The sequence below is a fragment of the Rattus norvegicus genome, chromosome 13 (genome assembly GCF_036323735.1).
Source record: "Rattus norvegicus strain BN/NHsdMcwi chromosome 13, GRCr8, whole genome shotgun sequence".
Classification (NCBI taxonomy): Eukaryota; Metazoa; Chordata; class Mammalia; order Rodentia; family Muridae; genus Rattus; species Rattus norvegicus.
The window spans coordinates 96,478,338-96,505,968 of NC_086031.1; the positions used below are offsets into that span (position 1 = coordinate 96,478,338).

Consider the following 27,631-nt stretch of genomic DNA (forward strand, 5'->3'; position numbering starts at 1 on the left):
AAGCGCTTAATGTCTGGAACCTTGAGGAGGGACTTTGGGATGGAGTTTCATCAGTTTCCTGAGTGCCCCCTAAGAATAGATGGCTGAATCCAGAGGAAACATACAATACTATATGAGCTCAAGTCAAGCCTTTAACAAAATAAAATTTCTGGATGAAACTTCTCCCTAGTACTCTGCTAACTATATCAATACAATAAAATATAATAATGCGGGGTTAGGGATTTAGCTCAGTGGTAGAGCGCTTGCCTAGGAAGCGCAAGGCCCTGGGTTCGGTCCCCAGCTCCAAAAAAAAGAACCAAAAAAAAAATAATATATATATATATAATAATGCAATGCATATTAATATATATGATTAACAGTTCAGTTTATTAGGGGCTTTAATAAAGTAAAACCTTACAGTGAAAAATAACATAAGCTTTTATGATTTGCTTGCAGCAGGACAGACATGAGTGAGGACGCCTCAGTAACAGTCATACGTTGCGTGAGTACGGTGAGCAGGCGTGCGGCTGCGAGCAAGTGTGAGTTCTGGCTGTCTGAAGGCCGAGGAGCTTCTGATGACACCGAGATCCTAGCCGGAAATTACGTCAGCGAGCCGGAAATTACGTCAGCGAGCCGGAAATTACGTCAGCGCGGCTTCTGAGCATCACTGACCTTAACGAGAGGAAAGCTCCACTTTATCTCCTATTCTGAAGCTGTGGACAGGAATTCCTTTGGCTGTGATGGCATTTACTCCTGAATCTCATTCCCTTTCGGGGGCCTCTTCATCCGTGAGTAGGGACTTATTGTGTCGTCCATCACAAAGTCATACAGCACTCGGATCCAGGAGTTGTAGTGTGGGAGGTTATCATAGTACTCACTTGCGATTTTTCTCACCTGGGAGTGAAGAAAACAGAGAGGCACCAGTGTTACTGAGGCCTCAGGATGACAGGTGACACAGACAGAGGGACAAAAATCCAACCAAAGCCGACGCTTTTCCTCACGGTCCTTTAGACTGTCTGCGGTTCTTCGTGAGTGAAGATGGCCTACAGATCACGCACACATAAACAGTTCCACCATAATCAACACCAAACTTACGGGAAAGCCAGGAGCAATCAGTTTCATTTAACAGCTGGAGCAAAGATGGCAGCGATGAGGGAACCTGTCAGAGCCTGGGTAAGCAGGGTCAAGACTGAGACAGAAGTGCACTCAGGACTTCTGCCCAGGACACGTGCACATTATAAAGACATGAAGTTAAAGAAAACCAAATCCTTAATGTTAAGAATTAGAGAACCCCAGGAAGCTGTCAGCCATGTGCTCACTTCACATATCGACATGTGATGTCTGTGAAATGAAAAATGTATGCTGGAAAATGTTTGCGTTGGTGCTGGACAGATGGCCCAGTGGCTAAGAGCACTTGTGTTCTCACTGAAGACCTGTGTTTGGTTCCCAGCACCTCCTCACACCCACCTGTAATTCCAGTTCCAGATGCTCCAGCACTCGGCCTGAGGGCACCAGGCATGCATGTACATGGTACACACACATATTTGCAAACATACATACATACACATAAAATAAAAAAATGTCTGTGAGCAGCAAAATTCACTAAAAATACACAAACTCCTTTTAAAAGTTAAAATATTACAATGACATAGGGACTGTGTAGTAAATGCCAGGTAGTTCTTGAATGAACAGATTTCCTCCTATGCAGACATCTTAGAAAGAGCAGGGAAGCAAGGCTTTCCAATACTAGGGCTGTTTATAGTTGATAACTTAACAAAGGGATCAAAGATCGCACGGAAGAACAACCAGAAGTGGTAGTCACTGACCTGCTGATTCTTTTCCTTAAATCACAATCCTTTTAAAAAATATCAAAAGCTCAGTTCCCTAGTCACAGAAGAGGGGAGCCTGGGCCACCAGACTGTTAGCTAGTCTGCCAGCAGAGGGACACTGCGGCCCGGGACTGGCGTCATCTTGTACCACAGTTGAACGATGCTGCATTCTCCCCACCGAAAAAGCTGAGAGGTCAGCAAAGGAACACTCGCTCAGACCTCCCAGTTAGCCCTTCCACACGCTTACTTTACATGTGCACTGTACATGGAACCCAGCACTCTGCCCTCTTCCCGAGTGTGTACCAACCTAACCCTGCATGGAAAGTACTGCAACATATATCCCTATGGTATGGATCACCCACTGAGTGTAGTTTACGTCTTCTCCTAACCGGATCCAGAGCAATTCCATATGCTGCAACTCCTTTGCTGTATGTGATGTGGGTTCTCAACAGTCAGTGGGCACTGTCAGTGTCAAGTATGTGCTAGGGGTCCCTGAGATACATCATAGCTTAAAAAAAGTAGAGAAAACCACTCTTTCTCATATATATTTCCGTTTTTTAAAATTCCTTTTATTGGACAGATGAAGAGAATGTAGCTGAAATGTGTCCTGCTTTCTCCACACAGGCCTGCTGCCCAGAGAGAGCTCCTGCCAGGGAGGGGTCCACCATGGACCCTGACGCTGCCCACTCTGCAGGTCAGTTATGCAGGTCGGCTCACCTGTGTGTCACGAGAACAACAGTCTAACAGTGACGAACGCACCAGGAGATGAGTGTTCTCCTAAGCAAGGACTAAGGACCACTAAGCCTAAGGACCCAAAACAGAAGATGCCAAACCCTCAGTAAAGGTAGGCTGCAGACTAAGTATATACTCTCCATTTTGAAATCTCATGAAACAGATTAGATTCCTTTCACGATAAGCCAGCCACGACTAACTTTGATTACGTCATCATCAGGCACAAAAACACCAAGTCCTTTACTTACCAGGGGCAGGTTTTTCCCAGGAACATTGGGGAAGTCGTGGTGTTCGTTGTGATAGCCCACATTGAAGGTGAGTAAGTTCAGAGGCCCATAGTAGGAGTATGTTTCGTGTCCCTTTAGGAACATGTAATGTTCGGCTATGAAATGCCCCGAAATTGGGTGCAAGCCCAGGCCGAGCAGGGAGGCTGCCAACATGTACACTAGAGACTTCACTCCAAAAACATAGTAGACGAGGACGTCAAAAGTGACCTGGATCACAGTGTTGATGACTTCCAGATGGGTAATTGGCTTGGGGTTGATGAACAGGGGTCTAAACGCATAGAAGAGAGGCTGAAGGATAACCCAGACAAGCTTCCTGAGAGTGGTGCAGAAGAACCAGCCCTCGAAATCAGTAGGGATATCCACATCGATGCCGTCCGCCCCGAGGTACCGGTGATGATCCATGTGGTACCTCTTAAAGGAAATCGAATATGGAACCCCGAGAGAGAGGTTCGCGAACATTCCAAACCAGCGGTTCCACATGGCCTTGTGGTGGCCAAAGGGGAAGTTGTGGGAAATCTCATGGATAGCCAGAGTCATGGAATGGTTAAGGCAGCTGCCAAAGGCATAGGACCAAAACATGAGCCACTTCCAGTCCAAGTCTTTGACTAAGTAAAACGAAGCCAACTGGACGAGAAGCATTGAGGTTACAATCCAGATCAGGTTAGGGTCGGGCTTCATCAAGGATTTTATCTCTGGATACTTCGCTGTAAGAAAAGAAAATACAGGAAGTCAGAAAGGAACAAAAGCATAGCACAGTTCATCAACCATAATTAATGTAGTTAGATTAATGCAATTAGATTTTCCCCTGTTCTAAGTCATAATACTCCCCCTTACAGACTTTATATTTATTTCATAAAGGAAAGGAATATGTCCTGGTAATAAAGTCATAACAATTTATGTAAAAAAAACTAATCTGGACATTCCACATTCTTTTATATTGAAATAATTATATTTATGTTTAGACCAAGCCTGCACATATTTTTATAAGATTCATTTATATATATATGTATATATATATATTTATGTTTGAGTGTTCTGTCCGCGTGTACGCTTGTAAGCATGTGGTGCTTTGGTGCCTGCAGGGATGAGGAGGGACTCGAATCCCCCTAGAGCTAGTTACAATTAGATGTGAGCACCACGCACCACTGGGAACTGGACCTGTGTCCCCTGCTCCTGTGCTCCCAACCACGGAGCTGTCTTTATAACCCCAGCTCTGGGGAACATAACATTTGCTTTCTAGGATCTCTAAACCATGAGCCCAATGGTTCTCTCAGACCAATCAGCTGAGACTACATAGCAAGATCCTGTCTCAAAAAAGGAAACAAAGCAAAACAAACTTCCCAAACCCAATAGCTCCAGGGCCTCTTACAACCAGAGAGGACAGAGCTGAAACGAGAGCTTAGCCACACGAGCAGTCAAGTTGGACCTCTTCCCTACAAAATTATAGAGAAAAGGGAAAGGAAAATTGAACCGCATGGAAATCTTTGCTGTAACAACATCATCAGAAAGAGCACGGACTATTTAACCAACAGGCAGGCACGCTCACAAAGCACCTGTTTTGTAAGGGAATCATATCTAGAATATGTAAAGAATGCTTAAAACTCTTACAACTAATAACCCAATTTTTAAAGGCAAAAAATTCTAATGAAAAGATATATTAATGGTCCCCCTCCCTCAAAAAAGCACATGAAATATACTCTCCCGATGTTACTGGTCATTAGGAAAATAGAAATAGAAACCACTAAAACTGTTGGAATTTAAAAAGACAGTTGTAGCTCAATGGTAGGGCACTTGACTGGAATGTCTGGAGATCAGGAGAGTAGTGGGTAAAAGACTCCTGACAACCTGAGATTAATCCCGACTCCATAGAAACCGTACAACATGATGGTGCATGTTGCAGTCCCAGCAGTATGTTGGCAAGGGAAGATCTGACACAGAAGACTGCTCCAGGAGCTAGGAAGCTTTTGGGCCAGCCGTGCCCAGCAGAGGCAGAAGCAAGGCAGAACAGGGTGGAAGGAGGGTCACATGCACTCCTGGGAGCACACTCACGCCCACACGCCCAAAGGCAGGTAACAACTAGGTTCTGGAGAAACCAGAATCTTCATACACTGCTGATGAGTATGTGAGATGGTTTGGACTGTCTGACATTCGACCAAAATGCTTGACAGGGAACTGCCATCGATCCCCAAATAAAAACGAACCCACGCCCTGTACGTGAACGTTCAAAGGAACACTATTAAAAACAGCTGGAAGGGGGGTTGGGGATTTAGCTCAGTGGTAGAGCGCTTGCCTAGGAAGCACAAGGCCCTGGTTTCGGTCCCCAGCTCCGAAAAAAAAGAACCAAAAAAAAAAAAAACAAAAAACAAAAAAAAACAGCTGGAAGGGGGTGTCAGCTCAAATGTCCATCAAACGACTATGAAGTAAAGTGTGGAATCACCATACAATGGAGTATTAAAGGCTTGGACCACAGCAGATTGCTCTGGTCACAGTGAGGACCCTGAAGGTTCCAGCCCTATCAACATATTAATCTTTTAAAGGACTCACAAAATAAAAGGCATAGAAGGTGGTGAGCACTGGAGGCAGACCACAAAGGACATTTCCTCCTGCTCTCTTTCTGCTTCCAGGCTGACATGAGGGGATCAGCCTTTTCCCTTCAAACCCGCTCCGCAATGATTTCATTAGAGCCCCCCACATACCCAAAAGCAATAGCACCAGTGGGCACCATCACCAAAGCCATCAGCCAAAGTCACTCCTCCCTTGAGCTGTAGGCACTTATCACAGCAATGACTAACAAAACGATAATCACCTTTCCAACCTAGCTAGTTACTCAATTTAAGTTCCAGGGCAGGAGCCAGGGGTGCAGTTCAATGGTAGAGAACTTGCTAGCACCAGGAATCCCCTGAGAGTGAACTCCACAGCTAGGAAAATGAAGTCCATTTGAACTGCAAACAGTCATTCTGATATGCGAAACAAGAGTCTAAGTTTAGCAACTACTGCAGAAATCAGGGCCTCGCTGCCGACTCCCCCACCAGGCAAATATTTTCAAGAGTTTGAAAATGGTGGCTATGAGACAATTCCTCATATTCAATGGCTTTCATTGATTCCCTACGTTTAAACACACACACACAGACTCAGACACACACAGAGCAAATGTTAAAAACAAATGAAGCAAAAACTTTCTATATCTAGCACCAAGCTTAAAAAAAAAAGGGCATCTTCTTCGGCTGCAATTTAATTATGAAGATGTTGGAATCTTCTTTATAAACATACTTCATCTTTTAAGATGCCGCCCCAGGCAAAGTCGAACTGGGTAATATATGCAAAGATCTCAACCCAACAATTTGTCCTTATTCTTAAGAGCAGCCTGCGTGGGATGAGAGACCTCTCTAATCTTACGTGGAATCCTCTGATAGTCTCCTAAATCATGCCTACGCAGTCCTAACGTCCGGGAGGCTAACCTGCGCGCCTTTCCTATCGGGCCGGTCCCTCAGATCACTGGAATAAGAACTCACAGGAGCCATCCGATCAGGGAAGTCTAGGGTCACCGGGACCTGGTCCCCCGCTAGGCCTGCGGCTGACTGGACCACGTGATGGAGGCTCCCGGGGCCCGGGATGCCCTAGACCACGCCCTGAGCCAAGCAGGCGTCTGGACTCAAGCCCACCCCTCCGCCCCGAGCCGGGCACCCTCAACTGTCGAGCCAGGAGGAGCGAGTCCGGGTCGTCCTACCGAAGGACCCTCAGGACACAGGCTGGCGGAGGCCGCCAGCGCCAGACCATCGAAGGGTCAGCGGCGAGCGGGAGCGCGCAGGCCCCCCATCCCTCGCTCCTCCGGTTCGCCCAGAGCCCGCCCGGAGCCCGCCCGCCCAGTTGCCGCCGCCTCTCCCGGGCGGGCCGCCAAGCAGCCGAGCGGCTGGAAGGGGCCGCGGAGGCCGCGCTTACACAGCGCGCGCGGGAGGCCTCGCAGGGCCCGCACACGGCCGCGCGCACATAACGGGGCGCTGGTCTTCACCTAAGATCTCCTGGCGCCGGGCGGCGTGGGGCTGGTCCGTGTAGACCCATTCGAACTCCTCTCGGGACACGCGGTTCCCCATGGCTGCGGCGTGCGGACCAGCTCTGCCTCCGGCTCGCGTTCGGGCGGCGGCAGCTAGTTATCCGGCTCGTGTCGGTCAGCCGTGGGGACGCGGGCGAAGGCGGAGCCTCATGAGGTCACGCCTCTCGACGACCACGCCCCTCCCGGGAAGCTATGGGCGGGACCTGGATTCCGCCGCCAAGAACCTTGCGGGCTCAAGAAGCCTGGGAAAAGGTGAAAAGGGAAGGAGAGATCTGCGGCCGGATAAGGCTCGCGCTTTAGCGCCTCAGTGGGTGGAGTACTTCGGGGTGGCTACCTCTCCACGAGTTCGGAAGATAACCGGCTGTGATTAAGTGGCAACGGGCCCATGTTTCGCTTAATTTTTAATAGCAAATTACCTGTTGAGCCATGTTTGGTTGCCTTCTGGAACCAGAGATTTGGAGTGCATGGCAACCTTTTTTCTCTCACTGCTTTTCTCTCTCCTCTCTTCCGCCTTCGCCCCTCCCCCATATGCTTGCTTTTGTTTGTTGAAGTAGGGTCTCTCTCTACCTAGCCTAGCTGTCTTCCAGCTTGTGGTCCTGCCCTTGCCTCCCAGTGGAATTTCAGGCTTGTCTCACCACGCTGTCAAGAAAAGGGAAGGGAGAGATGGGGTGGAGTTTGTGGCTCTAATGTTTCTTTCACTGATCGTTGCTCAATCATATATCTTCCCGTGTTACAGAAAAGGGATCACCCACAATTTCCTGTGGGAGGCAGGGGAGATTTGATTTCAAAATGTGTACCATTTCTTCACTTAGGAAGTTTAGGGATTGGAGGTGTGGTGCGGTCCTGGAGCACAGGCCGAGCAGGTAGATGGGCTAGAGCTTTGGCTTTTACGTGGAGCCTGGGAGTGAAAAGGACCTGTTAATTAAGATTACGAGGATTAAGGGGCTGGGGATTTAGCTCAGTGGTAGAGCGCTTACCTAGGAAGCGCAAGGCCCTGGGTTCGGTCCCCAGCTCCGAAAAAAAGAACCAAAAAAAAAAAAAAAAAAAAAAAGATTACGAGGATTAGCAGTCAGGATGCCTTTCCTTGCCAAGTGAACACGAATATAAATCAGACACAGCCATACACCACTGCACACACGTACCACAACAGGAGAGGCGAGGACAGAGAGGCCGCCAAGTCTGACTAAGTCCATAGATACAACTTGCTAGTGTATAGAAAAGTATAAACGACAGACTGGCCTGCTAAACTATAGGATGCAATCAGCAAGCTCTCACTGTGGGAAATGGTAGGGCAACTCCGTGTTCTCTAATAAAAAAGAAAAGCAAAACCCAACAAGTTAACAGGGACTTAAAGAAGAAACTAGCCAGCTGTGATGTACCAGTCTTATTTACTCTACAGGTTTAAAATGATGTGATATTATTTAAAGATCGATCGATCGATTGATCTATCTATCTATCTATCTATCTATCTATCTATCTATCTATCTGGATGCAGTTGCTTTTAGAGGCCAGAAAAGAGTGTGAGATCCCATGCAGTTGAAAGACACTTCACCTTCCGTGGGGTGCTTGAACCCTGCAAAAGCAGGGGCACCTCTGTAAACACTGACCCATCTCTCTAGCCCCTCATGCGATGCTATTTAATTCAGGTATCGTTTGGATAGGTGAAGGAATTCTTCCTGGAGTGTTAACCCAGTTGTGTGTGATCCCAGCCTAAGGCAGAGTGTTACCACAAGTTCCAGAATTGCCTAGGTTACAGAACAATTGCAAAGCTACTCTGGGAACATCAGTAAAAGCCAGTCTCCTCCATATACACACCCAAAACAGATAAAAGACTGGAGACAGAGTTCAATGATAGAGTGCCCAGTAAGATGCTAGGTTCGAGACCCACCTCCACCCAAAAAGAAAAAAAACATATATATATATATATATATATATATATTTATATTTATAACAGTGCTTTTTCCCCAGAGGTTCACATTAAAGGAGAAACTAAGACAACTGAGGTACACATTCAAGCTATATTGTATTGCACTATGCTATGATAAAGGCTGGAGCAGAAGGTAAGTTCTATGACAGGGCCTCTAACTGACATGCATATGCCTGGAGCAGTGGTGGTACAGCCTGTGGCAACAACATTCAGGAAGCTGAGGAAGGAAGATAACGAGTTTGAGACCAACCTGTGCTATATATACATGGAAAGCCTGTTTTAAAAAAAAAATTAAGGGGTTGGGGATTTAGCTCAGTGGTAGAGTGCTTGCCTAGCAAGCGCAAGGCCCTTGGTTTGGTCCCCAGTTCCAAAAAAAAAAAAAAAAAAGAAAAGAAAAGAAAAAAAATTAAAACCTAAATAAAATGAGATAAAAAGAAAGATTTTGAGCTACAGAATAGTTATGGATGCAACCTTCCTTTCAGCTAAGTGCATTTTTAAAATTATAATTGTATTTTAATTTTTTGTTTGTTTTGTTTTTCAAGACAGGGTTTCTCTGTGTCACAATGGCTGTCCTGGAGCTAGCTCTGTAGACCAGGTTAGCCTTGAACTCACAGAGATCTGGCAGCCTCTGCCTCCTGAGTGCTGAGCTCTAAGGTGTATGCCATCACCTTCAGGCTTATTTTAATTTTAAATATTTATTACTTTATGTGGATTGGTGTTTTTGCCTGCGTGAACGTACATCTGTGTACCTGGTGTCCTGGAACTGGAGTTACAGATGGTCGTGAGCCTCAGTGTGGGCTCTGGGAACTGAATCCAGGTCCTCTGCAAGGGCAACAAATGCTCTAGACCATGTCTCCAGCCTCGTAGAGAGTTTTTAAAGTTCATAGTGTGTATACACAGAAAATCTAAGAGAAGTATAAACTCACAGCTTCGGGGTTAGCAAGTTCTTGTTTTCTTATCTGTCTGTCAGACCTTTTCCTTCACTTTTGCCAAGCATCTGCAGAGCAGTCAAACACAGCAGTTACTCTGAGCACTGCCTTCCTTTGAAAGCTGTCGGTGCTTGCCTAGTTCTTGATAGGCATCTCAGGTGGAGATCAGCCATTGGGTTGAAACATTCCTTTCTGAGGGAGGAGGAGACTTCTAAGAGAGGGCTCTGCTGGTAAGAACAGTTGCTGCTCTTAGAGAGGAGCCTGGTTCAGTTCCCAGCATGGACAGTCGGCTCCCAGGAGTCTGTTCCTATTTTGTATCTCCACTCTCGGAGGATGTAGCGCCATCTTCTGGCCTCCGAGGGCACTGCATGCGTACCTGTGCCGCACATACATTAAAATCTTTAAAAAACGGTAAGAGGGGAAAGGAAGAAATGATACAATTATATTATAGTCTCAGAAACAAGAGAAAAAAATTAAAAACTCTGTAAGCTATGGGAACGTGCAAGGCCCCTCCCTGAGACTCTACAAGCAGTCAAAAGCTGGGGTAACGAACACTCTAGGGATATAGCCGCCTGCAAGGTGGGCAAGGGACTCCAGCCATGCAAGGTCATGAGTCATCGCCCATGCTGGGGTGGGCTGTTTGGTGATGCAGGTGCATGAGTCAGTCATGTTCCTGTATCACCAATAAAATTGTTGGTGCTCTGTGGTGGTTTGAATATGCTTGGCCCAGGGAGTGGCCTTGCTGGAGGAAATGTGTCACTGTGGGGGTGGTCTGTAAGATCCTTCTCCTAGCTGCCTGGAGGCCAGTCTTCTCCTGTTTGCCTTCAGAACAAGTTCTAGAACTCTCTGCTCCTCCAGTGCCCTGGATACCGCCATGCTTCCTGCCTATATGATAATGATAGGCAGGTTCATGATATGGATATGAACTCAAATTGAATGTTTGCCTTTATAAGACTTGCCTTGGTCATAGTGTCTCTTCACAGCAATGGGAACCCTAACTAAGACATGTACCAAGCTGGATAGAATTATTTATTTCGGTTGTTGTTCCTCTATCTGGGGTGAACAGAAATAGTATTCCCAGAAGTCTCACAGCAGCCATATGTCGAACTTGACACAATCTTTCAAACAATTTATTAATTTGCTAAAGAATTACTTATCTATTTGATGTATGTGAGTACACTGTCACTGTCTTCAGACACACCAGAAGAGGGCGTCACATCCTATTACAGATGGTTGTGAGCCACCATGTGGTTGCTGGGAATTGAACTCAGGACCTCTGGAAGAGCAGTCAGTGCTCTTAACCACTGAGCCATCTCTCTACCACCCTTTCATATAATTTAAATGTTTCCATTATTTATTTTTGTTTGTTTATTTATTTATTTATTTATTATTTAATGTATACGAGTACACTGTAGTTGTCTTCAGACACACCAGACCTCATTACAGATGGTTGTGAGCCATCATGTGGTTGCTGGGAATTGAACTCAGGACCTCTGAAAGAGCAGTCAGAGCTCTTAACCGCTGAGCCATTTCTCCAGCCCCCATTTTTGTTTATTTTTGAGGCAGGTGTCTTAGTTAGGGTTTTACTGCTGTGAACAGACACCATAACCAAAGCAACTCTTATAAGGACAACATTTAATTGGGGCTGGCTTACGGGTTCAGATATTCAGTCCATTATCATCAAGGCAGGAGCATGGCAGTGTCCAGGCAGGCATGGTGCAGGAGGAGCTGAGAGTTCTACATCCTCATCTGAAGGCTTCTAGGAGAAGACTGGCTTCCCGACAGCTAGGATGAGGGTCTTAAAGCCCATACCCACAGTGACACACTTCCTTCAACAAGGCCACTCATCCTAATAGTGCCACTCCCTTCACCAAGCATATACAAACCATAACATGGGTTTTCTTTGTGTAGCCCTGGCTGTCCTGGAAATCCTTGAACTCAAGAGATCTTCCTGCTTCTGCCTCCCAAGTGCTGGGGTTAAAGGTGTGTGTACGCCACCCAGCTGGCATTTCTTTTCCTTTCCTTTTTTTTTTTTTAAAACGTATTTCTTTTGAGTCATGGACTCATTATGTAGCTCCGACTGGTTTGGAACCTCTGTGGAGACCAGATTAGCCTCAAACTCACAGAGACAGCCTGCCTCCAGGGTGCTGGAATTTAAGGAATGCCCCACCAAGGTAGGCTAAGCAGTTTATTTTTAGGTCATTTCAAAAACCACCCAATTGAAGTTTAATAATGACATTGAAAAGCATTATCCTGTGGGAAACTGCAGCACGCAGTTCAGTCTCCTGTTGGCATCCTTTGTCCCAGTTCTCCAGTCTGTCTGCACACTGACCTATTTCTCCCATACACTTCTCCTTCTTCCTTCTAGGGGTCTGGCCTCTGGGGGGACACCTTTTCTTGGCTGAATTACTTACCCAGGAGGGGCTCTACAGCCCTTCTTCTGTAAATGGTCTTTAGGCCTGAGGGTCTAGACACTTCACTTCACTTACCAATTAATGCTAATCTAACTGTTCAATTTACATACTGCAAGCAGGGTCATCCAGGAAGTTTCAAACTCTCTTGTTTTCCCAAGAAAGCCAGACTACTCTCTCCCAACTCACCTTCAGTGTAAGAAAAAAAAATTAAAAGATTAAAGAAAAAAGAGTTGTAGAATTGCCTAAAAAAAAAAAAAAAAAAGAAAGAAAAAAGAAAAAAAAAAGAAAGAAAGAAAAAGAAAAAAGAAAAAAAAAGAAAAGAAAGCAGCAAATTAGTTTGATAAAAAATTAAATGCTTTTGACATCGTCTATGTAGGAAATCTAACAACTGAATTTCCAAAATAAAATAAAAGAGTTTTGCAAGACAACTTGGTAGAAACTCATATACAAAACTATTTTGTAAGCCAGGCATGGCGCCACACACCTGTAATTCTAGTAAGTGGGAGCTACAGAAAGATCAGAGGTTCAAGGGTTCAGCTATTTAGTAAGTAAGTTTGGAGCCAGCCTAGAATACAAGAAACCCTGTCTCAAAAATGGATACTTTTTGTTTCTGGTTTTGTTTTGTTGTTGAGACAGAGTCTCGCAGAGTACAGGCTAGACTTGAAGTCACTATGTAGCTGAGGTTATACAAGGTGAAAGTGGTAACCATCTGTCTGTTTAGAGGGAGCAGATGGAGTTGTGGTGTTCAAATCCACAGGGAAAGACCAAAGATTTAGACTCATTTCAAACTTAGATTAAATGAGTGTAATTCTTACTGGTAGTAGAAAGAAGGCAGCCCTAAGCCAAACAGCCTGCCGAGTGGAAGGGGAGCTAAAGGAGGGGCTTATTAAAGGTGACCATTTAAGGTGGACATCGCGGTCATCTGTGGACTCCACAGCTGGACAAGAGAATTGTCATACCCAAATTGGTTGTTTCTCTTTTGTTTCATAGCGATCAAAAGGTGGCTTCATCCCAGTGCAAGTGGTTAAACACCTCGCAGCAGGGAAACACCTCTACTCTATCCTCATATGACTCGCAGGTGAGAAGTAAGAGCCACCCACGGCAGTGCACATCTGTCCTCCCAGCACATGGAAGGTAGAAGCAGGATCAGGAGTTTAAGGCCACCCACAGCTCTGCAGCCAGACCGTGTAAGACCAGGACTTAAAAAGAAAGTCAAGACAAACCATAAAGTGTGGGGAGATATTTCCCACAGTGTGGTCCACAAAGGACTCGTAGTATTAGGAAGGGCCAGCAAAACAACTCAGTAAGTCAAGGAACCTCCTGATGAGCCTTATGGCCTGAGTTCAAACCCAGCACTCTCATGGAGGAAGGAGGGAGGGAACTGACTCCTACACACTGTCCTTTGACATGGATCACACACACACACACACACACACACACACACACACACACACACACACACACACACTAAACCATAATACAATACATGACCTTCTAAGAATCGGTAAGGATGATGATGTGGATGGTAGAACAGGGGAAATGAGTGAAATGAAGAATTTAACAGAACACGGAACATTGTAAAATCTCAGTCACAGTCTAACTAGAGGAAACCAGAAGGACCTTGCTCAAAGCTCTTTGACTACACAAGAATCTATTTCAACAGATGGGTTACACAGATGCCAAGGGTTGAGAGCCAAACAAGGGACAGCGAGGACATTGTCCCTCAGTTGGAAGGCCTCCTCCTCAGTAGGAGACAGTAGGACTCAGCACCATGTCACCCAGTTACAGCAGAGCCACTGAGAGCCTGCTGGTAGGAGTTCGAGCCCAAACTACAGCAGGCCTGAGGCAGAGAGAAGAGAGGAGACACCCCAGGTTTCCTCTTGCTCACCCCTTTCTCTTCTGTGTTTCCCATTAGCCAAGAATAGCTTGAATCCAGCTGAAGTGGGAGTCTTGAAAGCTTATTGGAATGCCTGCCCTTCTGCGACATAGGGCAGGAAAACCCAGAGGAATAGACCTGAGAACCACCAGGCACAAGGGCAAACGACCTGGGGTCGTGTGGGAAAGGTAGCTTTACTGCCTTTGTCACGGATGTTGTATTCGTAAACCTTTCAGTGTAAGAGATGCTACAGGTGAATCTGGTTCTAAGTGGAAAAGTTTATTTTGACTCATGGGTCCATCAGTTTTCAGTCATTCTTCCTTGATCTGTTGAAGCACAGTGTGTAAAATGGTGGGAACACATCACAGAGGAGACCATGTCGTGATGGCCAGCAAGGAGGGAGAGACAGAGAAGAGATAGAGAGGCAGAGAGAAGAGACACACAGAGAGGAGACAGAGAGAGACAGAGAGAGAAGAGACGGAGAAGAGATAGAGAGGCAGAGAGAAGAGACAGAAAGAGAGACAGAGAGACAGAGAGGAGACAGAGAGACAGAGAGAGAGGAGACAGAGAGGAGACAGAGAGAGAGGAGACAGAGAAGAGACAGAAGAGACACAAAGAAGAGATAGAGAGACAGAAAGAAGAGACAGACACAGAGAGAGGAGACAGAGAGACAGAGAGAGAGGAGACAGAGAGAGAGAGGAGACAGAGAGAGAGGAGACAGAGAGAGAGGAGACAGAGAAGAGACAGAAGAGACACAAAGAAGAGATAGAGAGGCAGAAAGAAGAGACAGAGAGACACAGAGAGAGGAGACAGAGAGAGGAAACAGAGAGAGAGAGGAGACAGAGAGAGAGAGAGAAGAGACAGACAGAGAGAGAAGAGACAGGAAGAGGAGAGAGAAAGAGAGAGAAGAGACAGACAGAAAGAAGAGACAGAGACAAGAGATAGAGAAGAGACACAGAGAGACAGAGCAACAGAGATTCTAATAATCCCTTCAAGGATTTGCTTGAAAACTCAGTCTTTCAACTAGGCTGACAATGCTCTGATTCCTAAGGAGCTGAGGGCCAAGCTTTTGCCAACAAATGGGCCTTTAGAAGAGAGTCATTCAACCATTCCAGACAAACTAACACCACAACACACTTTCAGAACGTCACTTCCAAATGGAGGGCTGAGAAGCTCTGCGGACACCCACTCCCCTCTATCCCAGTGCCCTCAGCAGGCTAGTACAGTACTGGGCATGACTCTGGAAATTTTTTTTTTTTTTTTGGTTCTTTTTTTCCGGAGCTGGGGACCGAACCCAGGGCCTTGCGCTTCCTAGGCAAGCGCTCTACCACTGAGCTAAATCCCCACCCCTGACTCTGGAAATTTGTAACAGGTGTCTTTGTGCACTCTTACATATCTTACTGGGGGAAAAGACGGCATGCCGTGACCCCTGGCTGTGTAGAAAGGTTCCCTGAATGCTTTGCTCTGTGCCAGGCATTAAGCATGTGTGCGCGTGTGTGTGCATGGGCTGAGGTAATGAGGGTTGATGGCACTGAGTATTGTTCCAGTCTGTGCATTATGAAGACTTCAAGCTCGACCTCTCTGACACCTCCAAAACCCTCAATGCAGCTCCTTTTAGTCTCTCCAGGTTGGAAATGCTTGTATTTCAAAATGCTGTCTAATTTATTCAGAGGAAGTCTTTTCAAAGAGTGGCTGGCGAAACTGTTCTTGGCTATCAGGGAAAACAGCACATACTGTTTAACCTGGACCATCAATAGAGAGTACATCCATGTTCTAATGTGTACATTATACAGATTAAAAAAAAAGATACAATGCCCTCAGAATACATAAATATTTATCTCCGAAAAGCTGAATCTCACCAAGGAGAGCAGCTGCCCCTGACATCAGAGTCAACCCCCACTGGACACAACAGATTCTGCACCCCAGGCAGATGTGGTTCTGTTCCATCAGGTCAACCTTCATGCCCATGCGCTCACTATCCTGCTTCCCCACGGCAACCTCCGTCCTTTTCCTTCTTCTTTCTCTCCTCCTTGTTCCTTCCTGAGACCCCCAGCCTGGGGAGCTCCGCTCTGTCCTTTCTTCTGCCCAGCCCAGGCTGTGGCCATCCGTATTAACCAATCAGGGACAACTTAAGAGGCAAGGTTAATACAACAGAAGCTGGTGAACTTGACAATTCGCCCTTCTTGGGACAACCAGATCTTGAGATACAGTACTTAGCATCTGAATTCATAGCAGCACCAGACCAACCCCAATCGTTGTTAGCCAAGAACTACAGTGCCCCCAGAGGGATAGGCTGCCAGTGGGTCTGACCCCTTTATGTGTGGTCCATATCACAGTGGCTAAATGCCAGGAAGGTGGAGCCAAGCACTCAAGAGTTCCGCTCATGGGTTGGGGATTTAACTCAGTGGTAGAGCGCTTGCCTAGCAAGCGCAAGGCCCTGGGTTCGGTCCCCAGCTACGAAAAACAAACAAACAAACAAACAAACAAACAAACAAACAAAGAGTTCCACTCAGGCTTCCATCCCTGGTTCAGTGGAGGCTCCACACCAGTAATGGTGGACTAGGAACACTCAGATTCATCTTCTCACTCTGTTGTCTTGCAGGAATGGAGTCCATGATGGAAAACGTAGTGAGCAGGCCAGAGCTCAGCCTCTCACGGCTGATGAAATAGGAATGTCCTTCAGAAAGGAAGTAGTCCCTGCTCTTGCTTTTAGGTTCAGGGCAAGGGGTCAGAGTTTTCCCCATGAGAAGAGGCAGATCATGCACCCAGAGGGGCTCCGAGGCACATCCTAAGAAACGTATTCATTCTCAGATAGCATGTAGGGAATTCTAGTATTCTAAGGATATATGCAAAAGACTGTAGATGTCAGTGGTTATTCTCTACGATGTTTCGACAAAAGCGTCAGAGATAGTAAATAAAGCCAAGGAAAAGGGCACTCAGTTAAACATCTGTGATCACATTTGGAACCTCTGTAACCATCTGTGATTACATGTAGCCATTTGGAACCTCTGGGAAAGTGTTTACCTCTTGGCGATTCTCAAGCACATATTGTTTTCCTGGCAGCTCTGTTTTGCTTTCCTTCACAGAGTCAGGACAGAGATTTTGAAGAAAACTTTTATATAAACGGACTTGAGTCTGGACCAGGCAGGCTAAATTTCACCTCCAGAGCCAGCCTTTTTAGTAGAGTAGAACAACATGAAACCTTTTAAAAATAGTATTCATACGCTAGCTAGCTTAGTTTGGATTTTACTGTTGTCAACAGGCACCATGACCAAGGCAACTCTTATAAGGACAATGTTTAATTGGGGCTGGTTTACAAGTTCACTTCATTATCATCAAGGTGGGAGCCTGGCAGTGTCCAGGCAGGCGTGATGCAGGAGTTGAGAGTGCTATACCTGAAGGCTACTACTAGGAGAAGACTGTTTTCAGGAAACTAGGAAGAGGGTCTCTAAGCCCACCTCCACAATAACACACTTCCACTAACAAGGCCAGACCCACTCCAACAAGGCCACACCTACTCCAACAAGGCCACACCCACTTCAACAAGGCCACACCCACCCCAACAAGGCCACAAGCATATTCAAACCACCATATTCCACCCACTGGCCCCTATAAGGTTGTTCAAACACATGAGCCTATGGGAATCATACCTAGCCTTAGCATAATGCTAAAATATTTAGTCCAACTTCAAAAGTCCCCATAGACTATACCAGTCTCAACAATGTTAAAAGCCCAAAGTTCAAAGTCTCTTCTGAGATTCATCCACTTATTTAACTTTAATCTCTAAAGCAAGACAGAAAATCACTGGGCAAACTCCAAACTCTGCGTCTCCATGTCTGCTGTCAAAGCCGTCTTCAGATCTCCAGCACCTTTTTCATCTGTGTTGACTGCACCAGACTTCTTTCTCCTGAGCTGGTTCCTGTCTCTGTTAGCAGCTTTCCTTGACAGGTATCCTACAGCTCTGACATCCTTAACATCTTGGGGTCCCCAAGTCAGCTTCTTGTTCTAATGACTGGGATCCAAACATTATCTTCTGGGCTCTCCCAAAGGGCCTGAGTCACATTTCCAGCTCTGTCTTCTGTAGGCTCTGGTTGGCTCCACTCCACTTGCGGGCTCATCCATGGTACTCACATCTCTAATACTCTGGGGTCTTCTGCTGCAACTAGGCTTCACCAATAGCCTCTCGTAGGCTCTCTTCATGGTGTGAAGCCTCAACTTCTTTTCACGACCCCTTCACTCCTGGGCCTTCAACTGTAACTGGGGCAGCACCTTTACCAATGGCCTTCCAAGGCCTCTCACAGCGCCCAGCCTCAGCTGCTCTTCATGACACCTTCATGCCTTCAAAACCAGTACCACCTGGGTGACTCTTACATGTTACCGAGTCCAGCTGCAGCATGAGGTACAACCCTGGCTATCTCTGGAACATAGCTTCTTTGTGCTTTCAGATAACACTTCCTAGAAGATTTTACCTCAGTGATTCCTGTCTCTTCCTAAGCACCACAAATTTCTTAGCTCCAATTAACCTGCATCAATTGTCCCACTAGTCCCTTATATTCATGACTCTAAAGGCAGAGTTACCTGTCCAAAGCTGCTGGGTTCTGCTGCTTGTTTGAGCTAGAATACGGCTCTGTTCTCGTACATTATCACCAGCTTTCTGTTTTCCAACTCCTTCCCTGACTACATTTGGCTGTTCTTGAACTTCCTCTGTGGGTTGACTTTGAACTCAGAGATCTGCATGGCTGTGTCTCCTGAATTCTGGGGTTAAAAGCATGTACCATCATGTCCTGACTTAAGCTTTTATTCAATTAGAACTTTCTCTGTGCCTGGATGGCCTTGAATTCAGAGATCTGCTTGCCTTTGTCTCCTGGTATTAAAGGTGTGTACCACCAAGTTTGGGCCGAAGCTTTTCATGGCCACTATTCCTCAAGGTCTGGATCAACAATATGTGTCTTCCAACCTCAAGATCTGGGTCACAAGTATGTTCTCCATTTCTGGATTGTAGTTTATTTCAGATTAAACGTCCAAATGAAAACAATAACCAGTAATAACTCCTAGATATAACTATCCCTTGTTCCACTGCAAAAGCATAAAAATAAGCCTAGCTGGGTGAGATCTTGCCTGGAGGTCACCACTCCCTTAATCTGTTTATCTCCTTGAACACAGGATTCAGCTTAATACTTGAACCACATGTTTTGTATTTTTCCTTTCTCAGCTTGTTCCTTTTCATTAAAACACTCTTTATAAGAGTGAGCTTTAGCAATCATACACCAGAATTTATACTAGGCTGTTTTGAGACTTCTTTATCAAAGCAATTAATCTAAATCTCTTCATCTTAACCTCAGGCACACTCTTCAGACAATGGCAAAAAGCAGCCATATTCTTTACCAAAATATCACAAAAACAGTCTCTAGACCACATACTAATATTTTTCTCCACTGAAACCTCTTAGCCAGGTCTACACAGTTCAAATCACTCTCAGCAACAAAGTCTTCCATATTCCTACTGGGGGGGGGGTTCATTAAGTCCCACTTAAAGCATTCCACTGCTTTCCAAATGCAAAGTCCCAAAATTGAAATTCCTCCAAACAAAAATATGGTCAGACCTTTCTCAATAATACCCCACTCCTGGTACCAACTTGTATCTTAGTTTGGGTTTTACTGTTGTCAACAAGCACCATGACCAAGGCAGCTAGTATAAGGACAGTTAGGGCTTACAGGTTCAGAGGTTCAGTCCATTATCATAGAGGTAGGAACATGGTAGTGTCCAGGCAGGCTTGGTACAGGAGGAGCTGAGAGTTCTACATCTTCATCTGAAGGCCAGTAGGAGAAGACTGTTTCCAGGAAACTAAGAGGAAGGTCTCTAAGCCCATGCCCACAGTAATACGCTTCCTCTAACAAGGCCACATCTTCTAATAGTGCTACTCCTTGGGCCAAGCATATTCAAATTACCACACATACAAAAGACATTTGAGTCTCCATAAGGCTGAACCCAGAGATCTACATATCCATAACCCAGTTTGTGCAGATCTGCAGATAGGGGCAGACAATCCAAAAGGCTTAATACTTTTTCTTTTAGGAATGGTAAAGATATAAGCAGGATTTTCAAGGCTTGGAGATATAGAAACAAGGGCAGGTGAAAGGTACAAGGTAAAAGAGTCTCATCATATCTCAGGAATTATAAAGATACAAGTTTTGAGGCCCAGCAGAAACAGTGAGCATTATACCTCTGACCATGGTACAAGTCAGAAGGATGAAAGTTAACTGGAAGTTTTATAGTTTTGAAAGACCCCAGCTTAGCAGCAGTAACGCCATTTTGCAAGGCTGTACTTAAGATGACTGGTTCAGGGAAAGGTTAGAACACTGAGTACACAGCGGCTGCCAAGCAGGATGTGTTTGGTTGAAGGCCTGGCAACAGGACGACTGCAGTTGAGCACCTGACAATGAGAAAAGCCCCGGGAGAGGTCCCACACCCTGGTGGGGGGCCGAGTCAGTTATGTTCCAAGAAGGTAGCTAAGAAACTTGCCCCCGGGCTGAACCCTTGGGGGGCCGAGTCAGCCGTTATGTTTCAGGAAGGTAGCTAGGAAACTTGCCCCCGGGCTAAACCCTTGCCATATTAGAATCTACCAATTATATCCCTGTAACCATGCATCTGCTTCTGTATGCTTGCTTCTGCTCCCCAAAATCCTATAAAAGCCCATCCTTGGTTCCGTGGGGCGCGCCAGTCCCCCGAGTGACTGTAGCGCCCGCAGGTGCCTGTGCCTGTGTATCCCGACAATAAACCAAATCCTCTTGCTGATTGCATCCTGTGGTGTCTCGGTCTGGTCTTTGGAGTTAGAGGGTCTCCATCCCGAGGGAAAGTTCTCCCTGAGAGCTTTTCATTTGGTGCATTGGCCGGGAAAGGAGATCCTCCACCCAGGGACCACCGACCACCCACTGGGAGGTAAGCCGGCCGGCGTCTGTCTGATTCTGTCTCGTTCTGCCTTATTCTGTCTGTTCTGTGAGCGCTCAGCCAGGTCTGTTCTGTGAGCGCTCAGCCAGGTCTGTTCTGTGAGCGCTCAGCCAGGTCTGTTCTGTGAGCGCTCAGCCAGGTTGTTTGGAATTTGGGCGGGACGAAGAAGGAGCTGACGAGCTCGGACTTCTCGCCCCGCAGCCCTGGAAGACGTTCCAAGGGTGTTAGGGGCCCGACTTTTCGGGGCCCAATCTGGGAGAGGAGAAAGATCCGGACTAACGGCACCTCTGTCTGTATTTTTGGCTTTCAGAGGGCCCCGGACCTTTGCCACCTCCATCTGACTTTTTGCTTTCAGTTTGGTACCAAAGCCGTGCAGCACGCCTGTCTGTTGTTTGTTTGACTGTTGGTGTTGTTTGTTTTCTCTGTGTTCTAATCTTCCTTAGAACTAACATGGGACAGTCCCTAACAATGCCCCTAAGTCTCACTCTTGATCATTAGAAAGACGTCCACGACCGGGCACACAACCAGTCCGTCGAGGTTAAAAAAGGAAAATGGGGGGCTGGGGATTTAGCTCAGAGGTAGAGCGCTTACCTAGGAAGCGCAAGGCCCTGGGTTCGATCCCCAGCTCCGAAAAAAAGAACCAAAAAAAAAAAAAAAAAAAAAAAAAAGGAAAATGACAGACTCTCTACACATCCGAGTGGCCCACTTTCGGAGCGGGATGGCCAGTGAATGACACATTTAATAAGATCATTATTTTACAGGTTAAAGATCGGGCCGTCCACGGACATCCTGACCAGGTTTCTTATATTATCACTTGAGAGAGTCTCGCCTTAAACCCCCCCCCCCCCGGGCGGAACCCTTCGTGGACCCGAATTGGCCTCCCCTCAACCCCCAGCCTGCCCCCTCGGCCCCGCCCGGTCTGCCAGCCACGTCTTCCTCTCTCTACCTTTGTGAAATCAGAGCCTTCTAAGAAACCTGTCCTCCCGGCAGACCCAAACTCCCCTCTCATAGATCTTCTCTCTGACAGGCCCGGCTAAAACGGAGGAGGCAGAGCCGCCGGCCAGATCAGTTGCCGGGCCACAGTCTGATAAGGGTTTCTCCCCTGTCGCAGGGAGATTGCGCAATAAGCGCGAGGTGATGCCAGATTCAACCTCCCAGGCTTTCCCACTTAGACAGGGAACCGGTGGCCAGACCCAATACTGGCCGTTTTCAGCAGCTGACATTTACAATTGGAAACAACACAACCCTTCTTTCTCCAAAGATCCGGTGGCATTCACCGTCCTAATAGAATCTGTTTTACTTACCCACCAGCCTACTTGGGATGACTGCCAACAGCTCTTACAGGCCCTCTTAACCTCAGAAAAAAAAAACAAGGAGTGTTCCTAGAGGCTAGAAAGCATGTTCTGGGAGATGATGGGCATCCCACCCAGCTGCCTGAAAAAATTGATGCTACATTCCCACTTAAGAGACCAAACTGGGATTTTAATACAGCTGAAGGTAAGGGACACCTACGCCTTTATCGCCAGTTGCTTCTAGCGGGTCTCCGAGGGGCTATGACGCCCTACTAATTTGGCTCAGGTAAAACAGGTATTACAGGAAGCAGGGGAAACTCCCTCCGCCTTTCTAGAGAGACTTAAGGAGGCCTACCGTATGTACACTCCCTATGACCCAGATGACCCAGGACAAATGACGAGTGTCTCTATGTCCTTCATCTGGCAGGCTGCTCCAGATATCAGGACTAAGTTACAGAGGTTAGAAAATTTACAGGGCTATACATTACAGGATTTACTTAAAGAAGCTGAAAAGATTTTTAATAAGAGAGAGAATTGAGTCGAATCTTGGCCGCCGTAGTTCAGGACCAAGAAAGGAAGGGAGATAGGGGGGAGCTCGAAAGGGGCTGAAGCTGGATAAAGATCAATGTGCCTATTACAAAGAGAAAGGGCACTGGGCCAGAGAGTGCCCCAAGAAGCCTGGCGGACCCCGAAAGCCTCGACCACGAACCTCCCTCTTGGCTCTAGATAAAGATTAGGGAATTCAGGGCCAGGAGCCCCCCCCCCCCGAGCCCAGGGTAACGCTTAAAGTTGGGGGGCAGCCGGTTACTTTCCTGGTAGACACAGGACCCCAGCATTCAGTCCTCACCCAAGCTTCAGGACAACTCAGCGACCGGACGGCCTGGGTACAAAGAGCTACTGGTGAGAAACAATACCGATGGACTATGGACCGCCGGGTTCAGCTGGCTACCGGTAAGGTGACCCATTCCTTCTTACATGTTCCGGACTGCCCGTACCCTCTGCTGGGCCGTGACCTGCTCACCAAACTAAAAGCACAAATTCATTTTGAGGAAAGAGGGGCCCGAATAACTGGCCCCCACGGAACTCCCCTTCAAGTTCTATGAATATAGACTATATGAACTGGGACAGGACAAGCCACAATCCCTAGAAATAGACACTTGGGTCACGAATTTTCCACTGGCTTGGGCAGAGACTGGTGGGATGGGGTTGGCGCTCCAACAGCCCCCCTTAATTACAACTCCAGTCTCCATAAAACAATACCCCCTGTCACATGAAGCTTATCAAGGTATAAGGCCTCACATTACGAGGCTTCTAGATCAAGGCATCCTAGTCCCCTGCCGGTCGCCTTAGAATACGCCTCTTCTGCCTGTTAAGAAACCCGGCACTGGAGCTTATAGGCCAATACAAGACTTGAGAAAGGTCAACAAGAGGATAGAAGATATTCATCTGACTGTTCCAAACCCTTACAATTTGCTCAGTAACTGTTCATCGATGAGAAACAGGGGTATGCTAAAGGGGTCCTAAAACAAAGGTTGGGACCCTGGAAACGCCCTGTGGCCTACCTGTCTAAGAAATTGGACCCTGTGGCCTCCGGCTGGCCACCGTGCCTAAGGATGGTGGCTGCTATTGCTGTCCTGATCAAGGACACTGAAAAATTGACTTTGGGACAGCCACTCACCATCCTAACACCCCACGCAGTGGAGGCCTTGGTAAAGCAGCCCCCAGACCGCTGGCTCTCTAATTCCCACATGACCCACTACCAAGCCTTGTTACTGGATGCAGAACAGGTTCAGTTTGGGCCCGTAGTCGCCCTCAATCCTGCCACCTTGCTTCCTCTACCAGCGGAGACAAAACAGCATGACTGCCTACAAATCCTCGCAGAAGTACATGGAACCAGGCCGGACCTATCGGACCAGCCTCTTCAGAATGCTGACCACACATGGTACACGGATGACAACAGCTTCTTGGCAGAGGGAGAGCGAAAGGCTAGAGCTGCGGTCACTACGGAGGACAAAGTGATTTGGGCGAAAGCCCTGCCTGCTGGTACCTCCGCACAACGGGCTGAACTCATCGCCTTGACTCAGGCGCTCAAGATGGCAAAAGGTAAGAGGCTAAATATATATACAGACAGCCGTTATGCCTTTGCCACGGCACACATCCACAGGGAGATCTACCGGAGGCGGGGGCTGCTCACATCTGAGGGTAAAGATATGGCTAAAATTCTGGCCCTCTTAGAAGCCCTATTCTTGCCCAAAAGACTGAGTATTATACATTGTCCAGGACACCAAAAAGGGCACAACCCAGAGGCACGAAGAAACCGGCTGGCCGATGCCACGGCGCGAGAAGCGGCCATGAACAAACAAATCTTGCCCTTAAATAGCCCAGACCAACCCACGCCCCCACCAGTGGGACAAACTAGTTGGGTTTATGCCCATGAGGACATAGAGCTCCTAAAAAAATGGGGGCCATCTACCACCCTCAACTAAAACAGTGGGTCTACAAAGGACTTTTGAATTGATCTCCTTTTTACATAAGAAGATAAAAACCTTACTAGATCGAGAAGAGATAAATCTGTGTTTTTTTTTAATTGGGACAAAGCGATACAAAAGGTGACTGAGAGTTACAAAGCGTGCGCTCAGGTTAACCCGGAAAGGACCATGATTGGACAAGGAGTTCGTCCTAGGGGACACCGTCCCGACATCCATTGAGAAATTGATTTTACTGAAATTAAACCAGGTATATATGGATACAAGTATCTCCTAGTGTTTGTAGACACCTTCTCAGGATGGGTCGAAGCCTTCCCCACAAAACACGAGACTACAAAAATGGTCACCAAGAAGCTCCTCGAGGAAATCTTTCCCAGGTATGACATGCCTCAAGCGTTGGGGTCAGACAACGGGCCCGCTTTCGTCTCCCAAGTAAGTCAGTTGGTGGCCAAATTGCTGGGGATTGATTGGAAATTACATTGTGCCTATAGACCCCAGAGTTCAGGTCAGGTAGAACACATAAATAGAACAATTAAAGAGACTTTATCCAAACTTACGCTTACAACTGGCTCAAAGGATTGGGTGGCCCTCCTTCCCCTAGTTCTATATCGGGCCCGGAATACCCCGGGCCCCCATGGTCTAACTCTTTTTAAAATAATATATGGAACACCACCCCCATTTGTTCATTTCTTTGATTCAAACATTGCTGATTTTGCTGACAGCCCTTCTCTGAGGGCCCATTTACAGGCCCTACAGATTGTACAGAGAGACGTCTGGAGACCTTTGGCCGCTGCTTACCAGGACAGAGTCTCGGCTTAGATCCACACACCACACGTCAAGGCAGTCCGGTCTGAGGAATTGACTAATCACAACACTACACCCCAGACATAGAGAGTTCAGCACTCCAAACCCCTTAAAGTTAAAACTCCTACGTGGCTCCTCCTAGCCCTTTTGTGGCCTAGAGTCAGTGGGGGAATAAGCCCCCACCAGACAGAAATTTCTTGACCAAGTCGAGTGAAAGATTTCACTCAAAGTTAACAAAAAAAAAAATGGGGGAATGAAAGACCCCAGCTTAGCAGCAGTAACGCCATTTTACAAGGCTGTACTTAAGATGACTGGTTCAGGGAAAGGTTAGAACACTGAGTACACAGCGGCTGCCAAGCAGGATGTGTTTGGTTGAAGGCCTGGCAACAGGACGACTGCAGTTGAGCACCTGACAATGAGAAAAGCCCCGGGAGAGGTCCCACACCCTGGTGGGGGGCCGAGTCAGTTATGTTCCAAGAAGGTAGCTAAGAAACTTGCCCCCGGGCTGAACCCTTGGGGGGCCGAGTCAGCCGTTATGTTTCAGGAAGGTAGCTAGGAAACTTGCCCCCGGGCTAAACCCTTGCCATATTAGAATCCACCAATTATATCCCTGTAACCATGCATCTGCTTCTGTATGCTTGCTTCTGCTCCCCAAAATCCTATAAAAGCCCATCCTTGGTTCCGTGGGGCGCGCCAGTCCCCCGAGTGACTGTAGCGCCCGCAGGTGCCTGTGCCTGTGTATCCCGACAATAAACCAAATCCTCTTGCTGATTGCATCCTGTGGTGTCTCGGTCTGGTCTTTGGAGTTAGAGGGTCTCCATCCCGAGGGAAAGTTCTCCCTGAGAGCTTTTCAGTTTGAGAAGTCTCAGACTATACTACCGTTCCCCCTTAGGGAATTATCTAAGTCAGTTTAAATAATGAAACTGAAAGTTCTAAATTTGATCCAGCAGTGGCCTTTGTGTACCGAGTCCAGATTTCTTTTGGAAAATGAAGTTGCAAGCTTCCATTCTCCTACTTTGATCTCTTTTAAATGTACCTGCAAACAGGCTATTAGGGTCTCTCTTTTGGCCCAGAAAACTTGGAACCTGTAGAAAACTTGGAACCTGTAGAGGGTGTAGGACCCAGGCAAAAACTAGGGTCAAATCCAGCCACTGAAGGTACCCCTCAAACCTTGGATTTAACCAGACAGGCTTGGAAAGTGGGAGTGGGGGAGGGGAGCTTTATCTTTGGCTTCTACAAATTGCAGCTCTTAAGATCTCAGGGTCAGTGGAAGGTTTTTAGACTAATAGAGTGGTGTGCCAAGAGTTCTAGAAGCTCTCCAACAGTCACTCAGTCCCCTCATCCAGTGGGGATTTCTATGAACTTCTTAGACCTCACCAGAGCACCTCTGAGTAAGTTCCTATGGGATTAATTCGTTCTAGCACTCTTGGTATGTTGCATGTGTGTTCTGGTCTAATGCAGGGTGGCTAAAGTGCCAGGGTGGTCAAAGAGTGAAAGAAAAGGAAGAGAAACAGGTGGCTCCGCTAGGCCCTCAGGTCCTAGGGGAAAGGCTTGAACCTGCCTGCTGGGACCAGGGGCTCCAGATGTCCATCTCAGGTGTTGAGCGCCATTTTTATGTTTCTGCAAGGGCTTATAGGAGAGATGGAAAGGCAGAGCAGCTAGTCTGACCTTGGGCAGGGCCATGTTTATTGGCAGACACGTGGTAAAGGAGCATCATCTCACTAAGCTTTATGTCTCATGTCATCATGGGAGCAGAAGAGGAAATCTCACAGAGAGAAGGCTGAGGACTTTATAGAGGCTGAAATGACCATCACACATGTATTATGTTCCCACCTGTACTTTCTAGGGGAGCTGGGAGGTGTAGTCCTTCAGCCTGAGAAGTCGGGGAAGGATTCAGTATTGGTAGTTCCTTTGCTACAACATCTAATTTGGCTGTGTCCAATCTTTTTCTGCAGCAGGTTCTCACGGTGTGGCTCTGGCTGTTCTGGAACTCACTGACATGCACCTGCCTCTGCTTCCCAAATTTTACGATTAAAAAGGCCTGTGCCACTATTCTTCATTCTTTTGAAATCACAAC

At 46.9% G+C, this 27,631-nt stretch overlaps 1 protein-coding gene and 1 long non-coding RNA gene across 4 annotated transcripts; one reads left to right on the plus strand and one right to left on the minus strand.

Annotated features, from left to right (window-relative positions):
- Positions 1-307: 307 nt before the first annotated feature.
- On the minus strand, positions 308-6,965 carry Degs1 (delta(4)-desaturase, sphingolipid 1). The gene is made up of 3 exons (NM_053323.2): positions 6,837-6,965; positions 2,789-3,531; positions 308-873 (listed from the first exon to the last, which is right to left on the minus strand). Exons 1-3 carry the CDS (start codon positions 6,916-6,918, stop codon positions 727-729), a joined length of 972 nt encoding a protein of 323 aa, NP_445775.2. The 5' UTR covers positions 6,919-6,965; the 3' UTR covers positions 308-726.
- LOC108352584 (uncharacterized) lies at positions 873-26,330 on the plus strand. Of its 3 annotated transcripts, XR_010057310.1 has the most exons (4): positions 873-1,152; positions 2,433-7,130; positions 13,139-13,226; positions 14,064-26,330. It is a non-coding gene; the product is annotated as an uncharacterized LOC108352584 (long non-coding RNA). The 3 variants fall into 3 exon arrangements; XR_010057311.1 differs by having other exon boundaries at positions 873-2,652; XR_005492683.2 differs by having other exon boundaries at positions 873-2,652; positions 13,139-26,330.
- The last annotated feature ends 1,301 nt before the right edge of the window (positions 26,331-27,631 follow it).

Coding starts and splice junctions, on each gene's coding strand:
- Degs1 (NM_053323.2), bottom strand. CDS start 6,918: ATGGGGAACCGCGTGTCCCGAGAGGAGTTCGAATGGGTCTACACGGAC. Junction 3,532..6,836: donor CCGGCGCCAGGAGATCTTAG/GTGAAGACCAGC, acceptor CTTTTCTTACAG/CGAAGTATCCAGAGATAAAA. Junction 874..2,788: donor CTGGGAAAAACCTGCCCCTG/GTAAGTAAAGGA, acceptor CTTCACTCCCAG/GTGAGAAAAATCGCAAGTGA.